The 18,700-nt window shown below is 37.7% G+C and overlaps 1 protein-coding gene across 3 annotated transcripts in view; it reads left to right on the top strand.

Moving 5' to 3' along the window:
* The window catches only part of LOC116408821 (cyclic AMP receptor-like protein A), a 262,366-nt gene that overhangs the window by 143,311 nt on the left and 100,355 nt on the right, over window positions 1-18,700 (top strand). For all 3 annotated transcript variants that reach the window (XM_031896805.1, XM_031896806.1, XM_031896807.1), the window contains 2 exons: window positions 6,974-7,063; window positions 10,985-11,023. In XM_031896805.1, the coding sequence (XP_031752665.1) occupies window positions 6,974-7,063; window positions 10,985-11,023 (129 nt within the window). The remainder of the gene's footprint in view (window positions 1-6,973; window positions 7,064-10,984; window positions 11,024-18,700) is intronic.

Raw genomic sequence — 18,700 nt, 5'->3', positions numbered from 1 at the left:
TTATAAAGAACAACATGAAAAGAAAGTGGTATAGATACTCCCTGCAGTGAGCAATAGTTACCCTTTGGTTGATCCTACTTAATGAATAAAAACCTGGAAGCTGCCCTGCTTATAAGTGCTCTCATTATAGTGAAGGATACCTTTTCCTAACCTTAAAATGCTTAAAAATAGCTTTCCATGAACAGTTGGATAGCAAGAGAGTAAATAATCCTTGTCATGGCCCAAGGGCTTATGATTTTCTATTACGCCTGTTACACAGTAAGTCTCTTTTATGCACCCTGTGGCAGAGTGCAAAGCTCAAAAGACCTGGCACAAACTGTGTTTTGCACTTTAAACTCTGCACCTTGCTTAGCGCCTAAATGCAGTTCTTTTCCCTTCTATGAGGTCTTTGACATTCGTTGCTCATTCGTGTGCAGAAGATCTGCACTTCTCTTTAAATACATTAGGGTAGGGCTGGGGGCTGTACTTAGGTGTCTCCTTGGATGCCCAGTAGCTTAAGCTTTGTTGCCATATGCATGCTAGATACCTTTATATTATCATAGGCCATACTCATGGAGTGTATGACTGTGTGCAACGTGCAAAAAAAGTGTTCAAATACCTTGCTACTTGCACTTTGCATCCTGCCCCTTACTTGTCGCCCTAGGTAAATGTTTTTGCATTTCAAAATAGAGCACAAAGACCTGTGCTATTCTCATGTTTACAGCATTACTACTGGTAGGCTGGGGGGTACTATGTATGCAGCCTTTTGGACACAGCCTAGCTTGTGTGTCTTTCAGACACAGCTTTCCATGTGCTGGATTTAATTGAAAGTTGCAAAGCGCAGGCTGCAATCCCATGGACTGTGGATGGGTCCTTAGAAATGCAATTTTGCCAGCGGAAATAAATGAGGCCTGTGGTCTCATAGAACGATTAAATGAAAAAAATATCTCTAGTAAAGCATCTATTCCTCATGTTTCAGTCAGTAAAATAAATTGATATTTACTTTTAACAAAAGTTATCAACATTTTCTATACCAATTATTTATAGCTTAATTGGTTGTTGTTATTATTATATATTTTTTACAGAGCAGTGTAAAGATTTGTACCATGCCTAATGACCTGCTTGTGCCTGTTACCTTTTTTAATACAGCTGTAAAAACTTGTGATGGGGGATGACAGGTCCATTGGCCTTAGTGGGGAACATTACTGCAACTAGATCTCAACTGGAATTGTTTTATCCCTGCAAAGAAAGTTCCAGACATCTGCTTGTCATCATGCTTGTTGTAGTACAAATAACCTGCCATGAAAAAGTCACAAGCTATATCCCTTTTGTAAAATTCACCCACACAAACAACTATTGGGTTGCAGACACACAGAGATTGATGAACCACCTCAGTCCTGTCAGCTAATAGCACTTTGCAGTTTGAATGGTTCTACAAACAGAGATGGCGCTGAACGCAAGAAAAACAAAACTTGACTTAATTTTTTCAGTTTCAATTAGAACCAGGTAATGGGTAATTCTGTTGTGAAATCTTCAGTACACATCCAGTTCTGAAAAACAATTCTAAAACATGTACGTAACAGCCCAGGCAAGCAGGTGCAAGAGCTAAAAAGAGATGCTCAGTCAGTACATATGCTATTATGATTTGGCTGCCTAGACTACAGCTCAGATAATTGTTGACAGTCCTGGAAAGATTTATCCTTCCTGGAGACTCCTCTCCCAGAATATACGTAAGTGGACTTTTCAGAAATGAGTGAGGCAGAGGTGAAATAGGGACTTGTCAGTGCTTGTTTAGTAACCACAGAAATAGTGGGAAATAGTTTCTGGGTGGTTGTAGAGGTAAAAATGTCAGCAGCTGGTATTCCCTCAGGAAGTGCTATCTTTTACTAACAGAGAAGCATCACCAACTGCAGTGATGGTGTTTTGTAAGATCATTTCCAATCCCTGTGTTGTTTTGTGGAGCCATGTACTCCAATAAAGATGCATTCTGATAAAATACCTATGTTTATCATAAAACAAAATGCCTTATGTTACAGACTGTATAGACTGGATAATACTGTAAGTGTTGTTGTAAATTGGAAAGCCCTTTGGATTATACAGGTATTCACTACTGAGACGGTCTATTTGTGCCAGTTTACATCAATAAGATAATAATATTCTTCATTAGACAGTCATTGCATTGCTTTTAAAGCACCATACCCTAAAAACAAATATGGGTAGAAATGACATATTTAATATACTGAATTTACTGCACCAACCTAAAGCAGGGCTGGAACTAGTGGTAGGCAGAAGAGGCATGTGTCTAGGGCACAAGGATTGGGGTAGTGCTAGGACTCTAGTCACATACCTTTTCTGCCTCTTCTAACTCTTCAACCCTGTGGATGATCAGCCTAGGGACTGGGTGTGAGGGTAAAGTTGCTAAGTGGAGCTCCGGTGTGAAGGAGTTAGCGGGATGAGTTAGAGAGATTGTGAGCACAAGCAGCAGGGTATAGAAGTTTCCAAGCAGAGGGGGCAAAATGTGGTAGGGGGCTATTTTTTTAGAGACTGTTGTTTTGGGCTCTAATAGCCCACACCTGTAGTGGGGGAAACATTTGTAAAGTTATAGGTCCTCTTTAAGCTTTAGTTCTTCTTTAAAGCATGCTTGAAGGTGCTCAGGTGCAAATCATAAAATATGCATTCCCTACAGCAAATCAGGTCGCTTCTTGGTTAGCCAAAGCTATGTTAAATTCATACATTTTCACAAATGTATTGCAAATATTTTTTAAATTAACTACTTTTATGACATTACCTCATTGTGGTTAACTTGGACTTCTCTTGCAACAGGGCAGATCCACTTTAAACCCCATTCATTAGAGGAACTTACATATAGCTTCCTGTTCTGAATTAAACTCTTCTTACACAGGTTGCTGAAGGAACCCAATGGAGGTGCCAGTAGCTCCAAGTCTTTTTCACAGAAATGACAACAAACAGAAAAACTTTCAGTTATTTGCATCTGATTTATGGCACAATTGCGTTGATTTTAATGCACTGGCTGCAACAATGCTGTAATTCTGGTAAAAAAAAAAAAAATACAGCATTATGGGAAAAAAATGGCAATTGCACTCAACATTGAACTTTTTTCACTGCAAATGCATTTGCAAATACAAATTACCATTTTTTTCTTTATAGCTTCAGTACAATAAGTTCTTCTTATTAGATAAGGATGAATCCCATAGTAGAAACAATATTTGGATACTTAAGATAAAATGTATGCCTCGCTTGAGCTGGAAAGTGTATAGTTTTTTAACCTATTTCTGCAGTAAAATGCTGCCACTACAAGTACAGTGGTTCAGCAATCACAGTGCCACCAAATGTCAATGCCGCCTTAAGGATATAATGTCACAGAATAAATGAAGAAGCTGAGCAATAATTAGATTATCAATAAGGGGGCTGAAAGCATTGTGGGAAATATATACTCTGCTGCTTTATATTCCTCAATTTACATAATAGAACTGGATGGTTTTATTTATAAGGATCACTGCAGGCTGTAAGTTTCAACTTCCTTGAAGGAAGAAATATCCTGGTCACAGTGCATTAACACAGGCAGAACGAAGGAAGGGAAATAAATCTCTTTCACAGAAGACTGTGAAAGAGTGATAAAGATTACTTCAAAATGTACTTGTGCATGCATGTATTTTTAAAGTGTGCATGAGAAAAAACAAGCTTTTTTTTTTTTTTTTTTACTTTCCTATGTAAGAAATCTGCCTATGTAAGAAGTCTTTCCTGAGCAAGCAATAAAATTTGCAGCAAAATCATATGAGTATTGGGTGATTCAAGAGTACAGAGAAATAAGCAACTGAACTGCATTAAAGGGGTCCTGTCACCCTAAGAAATAATTTTAAATTAATTTCTAGCATGTTAGCCAAGCAAAATAATCTTTACTTACGCTGAACAAATTGCAGCCCCAGGACGCACTGGGGCTGCAACCTCAAGGGTCCTCCTCCTGACGTACACCATGCCTCCTGCTTTTACCTCCTTCATCCTCAACTTTGTGGCTGTGATCAGGGAAGCATCTGCAGTGTCGACTGGCCCATTATACAGCTTTTTATATCTGGGTGAAAGGTCCTCTTTAAATCTGGATATTAACTTGGAACTTTATGAAGTAGAAATAATTACCACAGAGTACCTAACAGCAAGCAGTGTTTGTAAATCAGATGTCATATTTACTCCACCAGGGAGTTTGTGGTATGATTTTATTATTGCCTTGTTAGAATACTTGCCTAATGGGAAGTCTGAGGAAAATGTATTCATAGCATAATGTACAGCAGAACAATGATGTATAGAAAGTCTGGACAGTGCAGTCATTCTAGATTATGAAAAGATGCCACATGTAGTCTCAAGGAGCAAAAAGCCTTTTCATTATAGATGAATTTTCAATAAATTCACTTAATTCTGTATAGTTATGACTTCAAACTAGTCATAGGTTGAAAGCATAATCTGATTTTTCTAAATCGATTTCCCTTTGACCTCATTCATCCTATTTTTGTGTTTAGTACAGTAGAATTGAGATTAAGATCCCCACAAAGTAATTTTCATGCCACTTCGCACCACAGGGATCATTGAAGAGTTCTCATACTAAAGTAGCAAAATAATGTGTACAATTTCTTTAGAAATGTACATTTCCTTTTAGAATCTTGCAGTAACAAAAGTACTTTTATATAAAAATCTATAGTTCATCCAAACCGTTCTTGGAGGGAAAATATACCACCTATTTTGGCATGAACTTATTCAGTTGAGTTTTACATAGAAAGGGTGCATAAACACTATCTGAACTATGTGTTTTACTTTACTTTATCTTTAAATTACAAAATCTTTATTCAGTGCAGTTTTGTTTTAAATTTACAGTATGACGTGATATGCATTCAGCTTATAAATGTCATAATTACGTAATTGAAAGCAAAATCAGCATCATGTTTTCTGAAAAATTATTATCTTTAGAAACATTATCACTGTCCTAACTAAAATGCCTTATTTATATTCACAAATACTTTGATCTATGCCAAATGAAATTAGAGTCCGCTTCTGCGACATTCCCTAGGTTGCAAGTTGTTGATTCAATGTTTGCACATGGCCAGCTTTGCCGATCAAAGCCCTCTGCTCAATCTGTGTTGGCGATTGGAAAAGAGGGGGGTGGAATAATTTCTATGGGTATCTATTGAGCTGCAATGTGAATTGCAAGGTACAGTGTGCACTAGTATATCGGCACAGGCTAATAAAAGCTAGGCAATGGTAGCTTATTGGCCCATGTACAGGAATCTCAGATGGGCCTACTCATCCAAAGTCATCATTCAGCCGAACGTTTGGATCAATGCTATTTCACCAATATCACAGTGGGCATATAGGGGAATGATCCGCTTGTTTGGTGACCTTGCCAAACAAGAGGATACTTCAGTGTATGGGCACCTTAACAAATCTTAATCATCAAAGAGAGGTAGATTCAGATGCTTTAATTCTTCTTTAAGTTGGACCAGCTAGATGTCAAGGACTGATTAGAAGCCCGATTTAGGTAAAAATCTCTGAAGGATCATGACCTTAGGCAAGGGTCTATTAATAGACACAGAAGATCCAGTTTGATATGTATGTATGTTTATTTATATATCACTACTCATAAATTCAGCCTTTTACATTAAAACAATACATTAATAAAATACCCAAGGAGAAACACACCATTAGAAGATAAACATATACAATACATGCACTTACATTCAAGATTATGTATTAAGCATTAGAAACAGGATATAGTGGCCCTTAAAAATATTCCACTGGCATTAGGCTTTGTTTTTCAAGAACCATCTAGTAGCAAATTATAATTAGATTATTTTGCTATATGCAATAGGGTAGTCTGCAGTTTCTGATATTCTTGATGGAGTTAGCGAACACTTTCATCCTGGACAAACATTGCCACTTTGTTTCAAAATTTGTGGCCTCAATTGCACCTGTATGTAGTAATACAGTAGAAGATAAGCAAGAGATTATGTTAAATGTCAGGTATGTAAATTGAAAATTTTTATCGGTAAAGGCCAGGTGCACTATGTGATAAAGTCTTTTTGTATGGATAGTAAGTAGAGAATCTCTGAGGTCCCTGCACTCTTGGGTTTCAAGATAGCCTTTGTGAATGATGGAATATTTCTGTGAAAAGAATGACTAGAAAATAGCTAAAAAATGTGATGAAAGTGGTAAAGGATATTCTTTTCTTATTCTTACTGAAGAATTCTTACTTATTCTTACTGAATAGAAGGAAATTTGAATTAAATTTATAGGTAGTATTTTAGAAACGTCTGAAAGAGGAGGCTTAGAAGGAGACAGGAATATTTAATTGAGATATAAGTAGAGGAGCTACATGGCTACATATATTCACACACACACACACACACCAGAGTTTCAGGAGTAGATGTGCTGCCCATGCATCTCCACCTGTGCCCCATCCAGGGCAGTACACCCTTTCTTTATCTTTGTTGTTCTACTCAGGGCCATGGGGCAAAAGTGACATTTGCCAAGGGCCCACCAGGGTAGGGTGCCCACTAGCACACATTTTATCTGGGATAACTTGGTAGAAGCATCCTGCAGAGATGGCAGACCACTAATTTTAATCAACTGATAGAGCTCTACAGTAAAGTAATACTTTTTATAGTTTTTTGCCTTTTTCTGCACCCGCGCTGTTGGTCCAGTGTGGCACCCCTAGCTACTTCAGTAAGCACAGACCTTTTCTTCACTTCCTGCCTTACTATATTGAACTCATTTAAAAAGGCATTGCTATGGGGTAACAGGATCACTCACTTTACCACCTAAACTATTGTTAATTCTATTTTGCTTTTACAATGTGGGTATTCCCTGCCCCAAAGAGCTTACAATTTTGTTTTAATGACTATGGTGCAGGGGAATTAAAGCATTTAAATGTAGCACAAGTGTTTACTTTTTACCCCATCTTACAATGTTGCATCTTCAATTTTTACAGAACATACCATTTTGTTGCCTGGGGAGTATCATTTCTACTTTCATGTTTGCCGCTTTTTGGGGACTATTATGGGCCAGCTGGAGCCTGGTGGTAAGATTTTTTTTTAATTGATTTTATTATAGCACTAATCTCCCACTCTGGATTCCAACTGTACTAAATTTTATTTGGATGTTTAGTTTATATAGCTATTTCTTGTACAGCACAGCCGAATATGTTTGCTCTTTATAAATATGCTAGTGCTGCTACTACTACTACTAAAACTACTACTAGTAATACTAGCAATAATACTAGTACTACTAATACTATCTAAATACTAATTCTAATACTTCTAATATCAATACCAATATTAATACTGCTGATGCTTCTAGTGCAAATACTACCAATACTTTTAACTAATACTACCAACATTAATACTAATAATATTGATATTTCCAATACTATTAATACCACTATTACTATTGCTAATATTATTACTAATGCTACTGATACCACAAATACTACCAATACTGATACTACCAACACTACTACTACTATAAATATTATCAATGCTACTAATACCAATATTAATAATGACTACTAATACTACTACTCGTACTACCAATACTACCAATACAAAAACCACTATTACCTGTACTACTTATACCATCAATACCAACTAACCACTAATACTAATGCTACTAATGCTAATACTTCTAATTCCCCTGATACTTCTACTAATATTAGTAACACTGATAATACTCTTATAAATAGTTCTAATACTACTACTTCTAATACTATTGATTAACACATCTGATACTCATACTACTACTGCTTATACTACTAATAATAATGCTAACACTACTTATATTATTGCTAATAATACTGGCAATACGCATACTACCATTATTACTAATGCTACATATACTAATATTAGGGCTAATACTGCCAGTACTGTGAAGATTAATACTGTTAATGGTAGTATCATTGATACTAATACTAATGATACTAGCACTACTGATACTAGTACTACTACTGCTAATACTACTTGTACTAGCACTAATACTATTAATACTACCAATACATCTGTTATTACTAACACTTATATTGCGCATACAAAATCCCATTAAACTGTTTTCTAGAGTGGTGGTGTTATGAAAGAGAATGTAAGGAGGAATGCACCAGGAATTCTGTGCAACTCTTCTCTGGAACATTATGTTCAGCAACATGAGTGTTTATCATAATACTTGCAATTTTATGGCTTTTTCTGGAAGAAGAAATCACTTCCAATCATCTTAAAGATCTTTGAGACAGAAAGGAATGCACTGCTTTTGATAAGTGATGTACAAACTAGAACAATATATTTATTCTGTAGAAAGCTTTAGCATACCTGATAAAACAGCCCTAGAAGCTCCTCTGTTTGTTTAAGATTGCAGCTGCCATTTTATCTTGGTCTCAGTAGTTTCCATGTTGCAGCGCTGGCTGCTGGTAGCTCAGCTTACACAGCACAGTTGGGAGGGTGAGAGAGTTGAGATGGGAGGGGAAAAGGAAGGGCGAGAGAGAGACAAACTGAGTAGACTTGTGCCATGTCTTGAATGATTTTTCAGAGAGCAGGAAGTCTGACAAATCATGTATACAGATTAAAAGAAAAGAGCAGCAGTTCTGTAAGTGCTTATGGCTGTATTTACATAGACTTTTCTAATAAAGCTTACCTTACCTTCTCCTACAACTGCAAAGCTCAATATCTCTTAAATGGGCCAATTTAAAGGAGAAAAAAAATGAAAAAATAAACATTTCCCAAACAATCGTCAGTGTGTATTTGCCAGTTATTAGAGCTATACTTATTTTGAACATTTTCTTGTCCTTTAAGAATGCTCAAGCCTTCAAGTTTAAGCATTTGAATAATAAAACCATGAGAGAGTTTCTAAACTCCCATGTAGTTTCTTAATTTGAATACCTAGGCTTTCTGCTGATTGGGTTTTTTTTACCCCCTAACATGTTTTTAAAAAAAAATTAAATAGCTTGACAATTAAAACCTACCTAAAACCTTTTATTTTAGTGAAAAACATGTTCCAGGAAAAAACCCTGATCGTCAGGAAGCTGTGGTACTTGAATAAAGAAACCATGTGAGAGTTTAGCAACTCACATGTGGTTTTAGTAGCCGAAAGCATTGAGTATTCTTATATCGGCCCCTAAGTGAGTTTCAACAAAACATCCACAACATATGAGCTTATTTGTCATACCATCCAAGAAATTAGAATATGGAAAGCATTCTGACTCTTGAATGCAAAAAATATCCCATAAGAGGATAGTAGCATTTGTCACTAAAAAACTTTTATACCTTTAAAGGGGATCTGTCACCCTAAGAAATAATTCCAAACTCTTTTCTAATTTGTTTGTCTAGAAACATAAACTTTACTGACTCTATAAAAATTTTTAAATCTTCGTTCCTTTATTCTTTTGGAATCCACAATTAGAGCACATAGATGGTTGCAATTTTATGAACACTGTTATTGAGTCAATCTTTGCATTATTCCAAAATAATGTGTATGCACAAGGATGGGGGACCTGATGCCCATGCACAGGCTACACAATTATAGACAGTGAGGGAGGGAGGAATTTGAGGAATGCAGTGACCTCTAGAATGTACTTAATTGAAAGTGAAAGCCCTGCCTATAGAGGCTGGTCATGCAATATATGATTGACAGCTGAAAAATACCTTTATAACAGGTATGGATATGTTCATAAAAAATTAATTTGGGTTTCATGTTTCATTTGATAAGGACTATTATTCAGCATTTTTGTCAGGGTGACAGGTCCTCTTTGAGCTAGATCTTTCGTCATTGGGCCAGAAAGCAACTGCTTTAGTCAGCCTTAAAGGGCAAGGAAAGGTTAATATAAATTAAAAGTAAGTCTAAAGGCATTCTTTTTAAGTACTTACTGCATATCTAAATTCCCAGAACCCTGCTTGCTTCTTTGAGATATGGTGCTGGCAGCCTACAGCAGTGTGAAGACTACAGTGACATCACTGAACTCTCTCTCCCCTTCCTGTATTCCTGTAGGCTGCCAGCGGCGGCCTTCAGTAGCAATGCACATGTGTGTAACTTGATCCTGTCTCCTGGTCTGAGCTACACATACCCACCAGCCAATCAGAAGCGGATCTGGCAGAGGGGAGGGGGAGGGAATGAAACACATGTACAGTATGAAGCAAGTAGGGAAAGGAAGGGAGAATACCTTTTTAAAGATGGCTGCCTGTTCAAGAAAACAGATAGAAAATATGAAGTAAGTGTGACTGAGTAAATATTTGATTAGGTGAGCCAAAAGTGTGGCGTTTTTACTAAACAATAGGAGGACTATTGGGCAGTATGCTTTTTAAATTTTGACTTGCATTCTCCTTTAAGATGACAGCAACCAGCATACACTTGGCCCTAGTAAATAATATCTCTGTGACCTCAGGGCACAGTTTAGGTCATTAATTAATTTATTACCATGGGTAAGGACCACTTTGAAGTGCTTTTTAATTTGTTAGTGCTTAGAAAAAAAATCTGTAACTCTGTATTTTAGCACTATGACAAATATTGCTGACATGGTCTTCAGAAGTTACCTAATGGGTTGTTTAAATAAGTATAATCAGGCACAGTCCTAATATTATTAAAAAGATTGTTCGGCCAGAGCTGAGTCATTTGGGTTTTTGTAAACTGAAATTCGAAAAACTTGTGCTCTAAAAATGCTGACACTTATGAGCTGTAATGTTTAAGGACTGAAATTCTGTAATGTTTTTAATGATTGAATAGAACATTTGAGTTTGAAAAATATTCAAAATCACAAATTTTTGCTACGATTTTCTTAAATAGCTGCAAAATGGTGTTCTATAATATTGATAATTGTGCCTTTTAATCACTGGCATTAAAAGTATTTGTTATATACCTTTCCAGTATTCAGTACTATTCGGTATACCTCACGATCAATTTTGACTAAATATTGACTGTACCCTACTACTTCAACCTAGCCAACTACTGTTGTTTTTAATTGTAGCTGGATTACAGATGAGCATGTTGCTTGGAGATTTGTTATGTGAGTATGAACTGATTTTCTTTCTTTTTTTAATGTTTAAAGGTGTCTTTGCACTTTAGCACAGGGTAACAACAGGTGGCTGGTGCTCACCTGTTAAGCCAACCAATTTCAATTTGTGAATTTTATCGAAAGTCAATACTTTGACTTCTACGATCCTCCAGATCCTAAAGAGACATATAGTGGAACCTAAAATACATTAAGTACAGTGATAAATATTGGGTAGTGGTTTCAAATATAGATGAATTGCAGTGAGAAGCTGTAGGAACTTTATATTTAAAGGAGAAGGAAAGGCTACCAAAGAGTTAATCTCAAGCTGCAGGCTTACCTTCAGTTGTCTCAATAGTGCCCTTAAGTCTCCCTAAATTGCAATTGTTCAGCTGATCAGAAGCTAAACAGGTGACTTGGTGACCAGGACTGTAGGCGGCACATGCGCAAACGACCCTATGCAGCACAAGCAGGTGCCCCCCTTCAGCCCCCGCTCCTCGCTCCTGCACAGACACCAACTGGCACAGTCACACCAACCACCCCCCCCCCCGCTCCCCTCCCATCCCCGCACCTGCTTGCTGCGTCCCCACTACTGCGCACTCCCCTTCAGCACAAGCAGGCAGCGCGTCTCGCCATGGCGCCTGCTTGTGCTGAAGGGGAGCACGCGGGGAGACAGAGTTTCTTCAGTCTGTGCAGTAGCGGGGATGCAGCAAGCAGGTGCGGGGGCAGGAGGGGAGCGGGGGGGTTGGTGTCTGTGCAGGAGAGCGGGGAGGGAGAGGGGAGCGGGGGGGGGGCGGCGTGGGATCACAAAGACACAGCCTGCAAGTGCTTCAGGAGGGTGGGGGGTGCTGACAGACACAGCCTGGCTGGGGATGCATGTGCAGTAAAGAGTAGTGAGGTAAAGGAAGTGGGCATCCCTATTAAAGATGGCGGCGCTGTTCACTGAAAAGAGTCTGTAGTATGTAGTAAGTGTATCGCAGTAAATCTTTCTCTAGGCAAGCCAGAAATATAGTGTTTCTACATAGCGATAGTAGTACTATTGAATAGTGTGCTTAATTGATTTTGACTTTCCTTGTCCTTTAATAATAAGTCAAATCATCTGGCTTTCTTAATTCAGAATCTTTCTCTGAATTGAGAAAGCCAGTTGGATGACTGGTGAAATGTCTTCAAGAAAAACACAGCAAGTCCAGTTGATTTGACTTATTACTACATATATACCATGACTGGGATGAATAAGAATCTTCACAAACTTACAGTAGGAACTTTAGCCCAAGTACAATAAATACAGTGAGAAGCAGTGGGAACCTTAGCCCTAAATTCATTAATTACAATGAGAGCATCATTTCGGACACCCCAAACCCCCTTACCCTATCAGCATTGTGGAGATTAAAATGAAGTAAAAAATTGTTTGATTGCTAAATGTTCTCAGTTGCCCCACCTAATGTTAGACATGAGAATAGCATCCCTGTTTTGCTATTATGAAACTTGGGTCCTGTTGAAAGTACCTAGGTTATCTGAAAGCTCAGACTCAATGCAATGAGATGGCACCTACACACATACAATGAAAAAAAAATACATTTGCTGGTTCAAGAATAAAATTTTAAATATTAGAGTGAATTATTTGCTATATAAACAGTGCAATTTAGAAATGAAAAGTACACCATAAAAATCAGGACAGAATCCCTTTAAATTGTTGTTGATATATCTTTCAATATTGACACTGTGGGAAATGATGGGCCAAATGACAGTTTAAATTCTATACTTTAGTAGATAAATGTAACTAGCTGGATGAAAAAAATATAAAGACAAAAAAATGTTTAGGAAACCATTTTTAGATTAAAAATAACTTCATTATTTAAGAAGTTGTACAGAAGTTTACATTAAGTGCATGTAGAAAGTCTGTTATTTTCATCATGCTCTTATAAAATTTTCACTTTTGCAATAGGTTCTATTTCTGCTATCAGGGGTACAGGGGTTACTGTAGTCAACCCTGTGGTAGAGCGGGACTAAAGATAAAAACACACAATGTGTGTGGTGCCAGGGCAGGGCTTTCGTAAATCACTGATAGCTTTTTAGCATAATCGGGGAGTAGCCAGGGCAGATCAAATGGGTTAGTTATTTTTCTTCATTGCTTCTGTACTGTATTACACATTATGCATTATTTTCAGGCACCCGTACGAAGCAGCAGGCCAAATGCACACACCCCTCACCCCACAACACTTACCTCTGTCATGTCAGAGCAGGTAAAGGGGGTTCCATTACCATTTAAAAAAAATAAATTCCTCCAAAATTTGTCTTTTAAAGTTACCAGAGGCAGCTTTTTTTATTCCTTTGCTTTTAGATGGATAAAACAAATATCCCAATGTGCACAGCTCAAGAAGTTATATTGAATAATTAAGGAATCTATTGTTTTTCTGTGCCCGGATTCGGTGATATTTGCTTAAGATCAATGCAATTTTAGATGTATTACTGTTTAACTTTGAACCCCCACATGACCTGCCATTTGTGATTTTCTAAAGGAAAGTTAGAAGCAGTGCCAGAGAAAACTGAACTTCAAAAAGAAATCCCCAAGTAGCAATAGAAAAAAACCCTCTTGTCATAGTTCACTGTGCTTGAGTATACTGGGGCCCCAAATCCCCACGTATATCAAGTTCAAACCATTCAGTCCCATCAGCGGCAGCTTTTAAGTTGCCTCTAATCCTGAGGGATTTTGCAAAATCTGATGTTTCTAAATCTTACTGCTTTCCATACTGTGTGAAGGAATTGCATTACAGAAAATAAATTGTCTCCTCTGCAAGACACATATCACTTTATGCTTCATCTCACTCTTTTTGAAACGATCATGTGCACTTAAAAGGCTATTAAATTAGAATGAGTTGTCTTTTTAGTGATATTCAGATATTCTATAGCTTGCATGAACTGTCATTGATCTCTTCTTATCACTCATATATATATGTGTATGTGTGTTTTTTGTAATGATTTTCAGATATACATACATTGTGTATTTAGGTTTATAAATGATGAGAACTTCAGCAACAAAATGAATACTGCATACAAACTTCTGTTTAGCAAATATTGTCAATTAAAAGCAGAGGGCACTCTGTAAAAAAGAATCCTTTTTACTATCATAAATTGATATTCCTTCATATAACATTATGGGCCCGATTCACTAAGGTACGAATCCGAATCACAAAATCTGATCATTTCTGATGATCGCAAATGTCACGAAAATTCTTTTCGTTTGAATATGAACATTTCGTACTTACGATCCGAAAGTTCCGAAATTTTCATATTGAAACAATCGTTTGCGAATGGCTATCCTATAGTCACAAAATTTTCGTGTCCGAACAATAGTAAACGGCGGGAAAATCTTTCTGACTTGACCTGATCCTTCTGTGCATGATTTTGGACATAGGAATCAATGGCACTCTGCAGCTCCAACCTGGCCCAAGGAAAGTCATGATACTGAAGCTTGAATGAATCCGAAACTTTCATACTCGTTGCGACAAATACGATTTTGTCACGCAAATTGTCACAAAGAACGTTGTGCAAATTAACTAAAAAACCACAGAAAATACGCACAGGTCTAAAACTCAATCGTACATTGATGAATGTGCCCCTATGTGCATGCATACATACATGTGTATGAAATATCACCGAAATTAGTACAAGAGTTCATAATTGTAAATGTTGTTGGTCATGAGAGTGACTAGGTGCAAGTATGCTGCGCCTATTAGTGCTGGGAATATATGGAACCCTGGAGTTGGTGCCCGATCAGGAGTAAGTGGTACCTCCAGGGTGCAGCAGTGTGCCAGTAGGCGCAGCAGTGCTCGACTCAGAAGGGATGGCAGAATGGCCGAGCACGTCTATACAGAGTGCTTTTTTTTACTTTAATGAAACTGGTTTTATGTGCAACTGACTGCATAATAATGTGTGGGACTGGCAACTGAACTTGCAAATGTAAGAGACCCTGAATGGTTTGAAAAACCTGTATTTAGCATCTTGAAAACAATGTAATTTAAAGCAAATCTACAATATACATTAAAAATTCTGATTGTTTTAAAAGTTATTTGTAAATGTTATTAAGCTTAAAACAGGTTATGACTCTTTAGACAAGTCTGCTCTCCTCTAAATCTGTTAATTGGCTGACTGCTTTGACATCCTTTTAGGAGTTGAAACAAGCACAGCATAGAATATAAGCAGCCAGTCAGATACTACTTTTAGTAGCAATTGCGTTTACAAATAAATTTAAAACCACATAAATGTTTGAATTTTTGTTTTAAAGGAGAAGGAAAGACATTTTGGCATTTTAATGCCAATAGATTAGCGACACCAGTGCCACCTAAAACACTTTATTTAATAGCTTCATAGCTTTACCATACCTGAGTAAACAGCCCTAGAAACTCCCTCTGTTTGCTTAAGATAGCAGCTGCCATTTTAGCTTGGTCTCTGTAGCTTCTGTGTTGCAGATCGCACATTCTGATGGGCAGGGGAGCAGGGGAAGGGAGAGAGGCGAGAGCTGCACAGACTCAATCTAGGAAATGAAGGATTTATCTGATAGAGAAAGTTTGATACCGAAGAACATATTTACACAAAGAAATCCTGTGTTTCTTTTGATAGAGGATACAGTGCAACTTTTCTAAGTGCTTATGGCTGTAATTACATTGACCTTTCTGATAAAGCTTACTTAGTTTTTACCTTTCCTTCTCCTTTAAATGTATAGGGGCTGATTTACTAACCCACGAATCCGACCCGAATTGGAAAAGTTCCGACTTGAAAACGAACATTTTGCGACTTTTTCGTATGTTTTGCGATTTTTTCGGATTCTTTACGAATTTTTCGTTACCAATACGATTTTTGCGTAAAAACGCGAGTTTTTCGTATCCATTACGAAAGTTGCGTAAAAAGTTGCGCATTTTTCGTAGCGTTAAAACTTACGCGAAAAGTTGCGCATTTTTCGCGTAAGTTTTAACGCTACGAAAAATGCGCAACTTTTTACGCAACTTTCGTAATGGATACGAAAACTCGCGTTTTTACGCAAAAATCGTATTGGTAACGGAAAATTCGTAAAGAATCCGAAAAAATCGCAAAACATACGAAAAAATCGCAAAATACCGATCATTACGAAAAAAACGCAATCGGACTCATTTCGACCCGTTCGTGGGTAAGTAAATCAGCCCCATAGTGTAGTTATTGCAGGATTATATTTCCATCACTATGCAAAAATATTTATTGTGGGGATATGCCCTTTAAGGAAAAATGTAAGTATGATAAAAGTACCAAAGAGCACTACAACCATCGTGTTACATCCACCCCCTGAACCTCTGGTTAGAAGTTTCTGATCAATAAGTAGGTTGGACCAGGGGAAGTCTGGTAAGAAAATTACAATCCAAATGTAAGACTTTTTAAAAAAACTGTACTAATCTTGTTACCCTATTGTAATTATTTTGTTACAGTTAGGGATAATCTAGGTAATAATTAGCTAGGTCTATTGTTCCTGACCCTTAAATGTTTAACGTATTTTTCTTTTGGGGTGAGCGAAAATAAACTATATATTTAATTCCACACATTTTTATTTTACATTTTCTGCACAAATTTCCTGTATGTATTTTGGTGGAAGTTACAATTCTTTATCTTATAATCTCCTGTAATATCTTATTTTTCATGTCCTGAAAGCATTATACTTGGCCTTGGGTTAAATAAGCAGCTTCAGGCTATGTGGATTCTCACACTGTGATGGAAAGATTAAAACGTCTGGACGCTTGCAAGCTTCTTTGAGCAGCTCAGTATTTTAAAGCTTATATCAGAGATGTCATGTCCCTCAATCTTCCATCTAACTGTAGAATATTTACATACCTGCCAGAAGATTACAAATCAACAATATCTCTGTGGACAGTTTTTTTTGGACAATTACACTGATCATAAAGGCAGATAATGGGGATAAATAAGCAAAACGTGTTTTGAATCCAGTGAAGGCCAAAAGGCTGTAGTGCAGTGATAACCATGATATGCTGCTTCTTTCGGATGCTTTACTATAGCTGCTGGTACTATGCTAGCGGGCTACACTTTGAACTCCACTTAACCCTTATGTGGCAAATAGGCTGTGGGTACTGGCAGCTGGAATTTAGAAAGCAGTTTGTCAGCCTGTGTATAAGCGCAGGCTGACAATCTGCCCGTGCGCTTAAAAAATCTTCAATGCCTGCATTGAATTTGCCTTGGTGCAGACACAGTCAGCTGACATCCGCCAACAAATGCAAAGTCTCACATTTGTTGGCAGATATCGGTTGTGTGTTCCTGCACCTAGGCGCATTCAGTGCTTCCAGTTGCAAGCACAGCAAGATGATCTTTAAAGCATGCGGGCGGCTTGTTAGCCTGCGCTTATACACAGGGTGACAATCTGCCTCTCGGAGCCTTACCCTTAACCTTCTCTTTTAAGATCATTGTTCATGCACAAGTCTGTGGGTCAGGTGAGAGTGCAAGAAGGGCTTGGAAAGTACTAGTAAGACAGAAGCGTGATGTTTGTTAGAAAGATCCCTGAGCTGTTCCATTCTGTTCTGAAGTGGACCTCCTCCCCTGCCCCCTTCCTGGCCCTAACCACGCCACACTCATGGCCCCAATATGTAAGGTGGTAAAGGGGCCCTGGAGGTGGGACTAAGGTGCAGCAGACCAGTATATATAGTTACACCACTGATCTATACTATAGCTATATACTCTATATACTAAACTAGCTTTAGATCTTAAAATCACTGTAGCCTTGGATATTATGTATATCATGCATAGCTGCTTCAAAGGGTGACCTCTTGTTCTTTGATGGTATCTGTAAGGAGAAAAGCTAACCTAATATTTGTCTGTAATGTCCTCTAATGTATTTGTAAAAAGTATCATGTTTCCTCGTAAATGCCTTTTCTCCAGAGAAAACAACCCCAACTTTGCTCAGAGTTTAATTTTTCCACTCCTTTTAGCATTTAGTTGCACATATATAAACTCTCTCCAGCTCATTAAAGGAATATATACCCCCTTTTTGACATGTGCTCATTCATTTGCGTAAACACTATTTGATCTTTCAGATATAAGTAGGGTTGCCACCAGGGGCACTGCTGCCATGAGATGAGTTGAGAAAAGGTGCTCCTGGTAACTTTAATAGCCAAATTTCTGTTTTTTAAACCGAAAATTCAGCCCTTCTAGTGCAGGGAGCACAATTGCACTCTCTGCACTAGCAATGTGGCCCCCCAGACTTCTCTCTGCACAGACTCTCTAGAAAGCAGAGGGACTGCAAGTACCGGAATTCATCACTTAAGAAATGAACAATATTAGGTAGGGGTTGCATTACAGTGAAACTCTTTGGGGGGGGGGGGGATGGCAGGCACACACAAAGGCTTTTATGGTTTCCTTTCAATATGTGGAATCAGTTATGTGTGTGTAATAATACATACATTTAGATAATAATACATTAAGATTGTTTATGTACCTGTTCTATGTAAGCCCAACTGAATAAGCTTGTTAAAATGGGGGGTACACACTCACCAAAAGGATAATTAGGAACACCTGTTCAATTCCTCATTAATGCAATTATCTAATCAACCAATCACATGGCAGTTGCTTCAATGCATTTAGGGGTGTGGTCCTGGTCAAGACAATCTCCTGAACTCCAAACTGAATGTCAGAATGGGAAAGAAAGGTGATTTAAGCAAT

The sequence above is a fragment of the Xenopus tropicalis genome, chromosome 2 (assembly GCF_000004195.4).
Source record: "Xenopus tropicalis strain Nigerian chromosome 2, UCB_Xtro_10.0, whole genome shotgun sequence".
Lineage (NCBI taxonomy): Eukaryota > Metazoa > Chordata > Amphibia > Anura > Pipidae > Xenopus > Xenopus tropicalis.
Note: the sequence above shows the minus strand (reverse complement) of the source record. Positions and strands in the feature narration are given on the sequence as shown.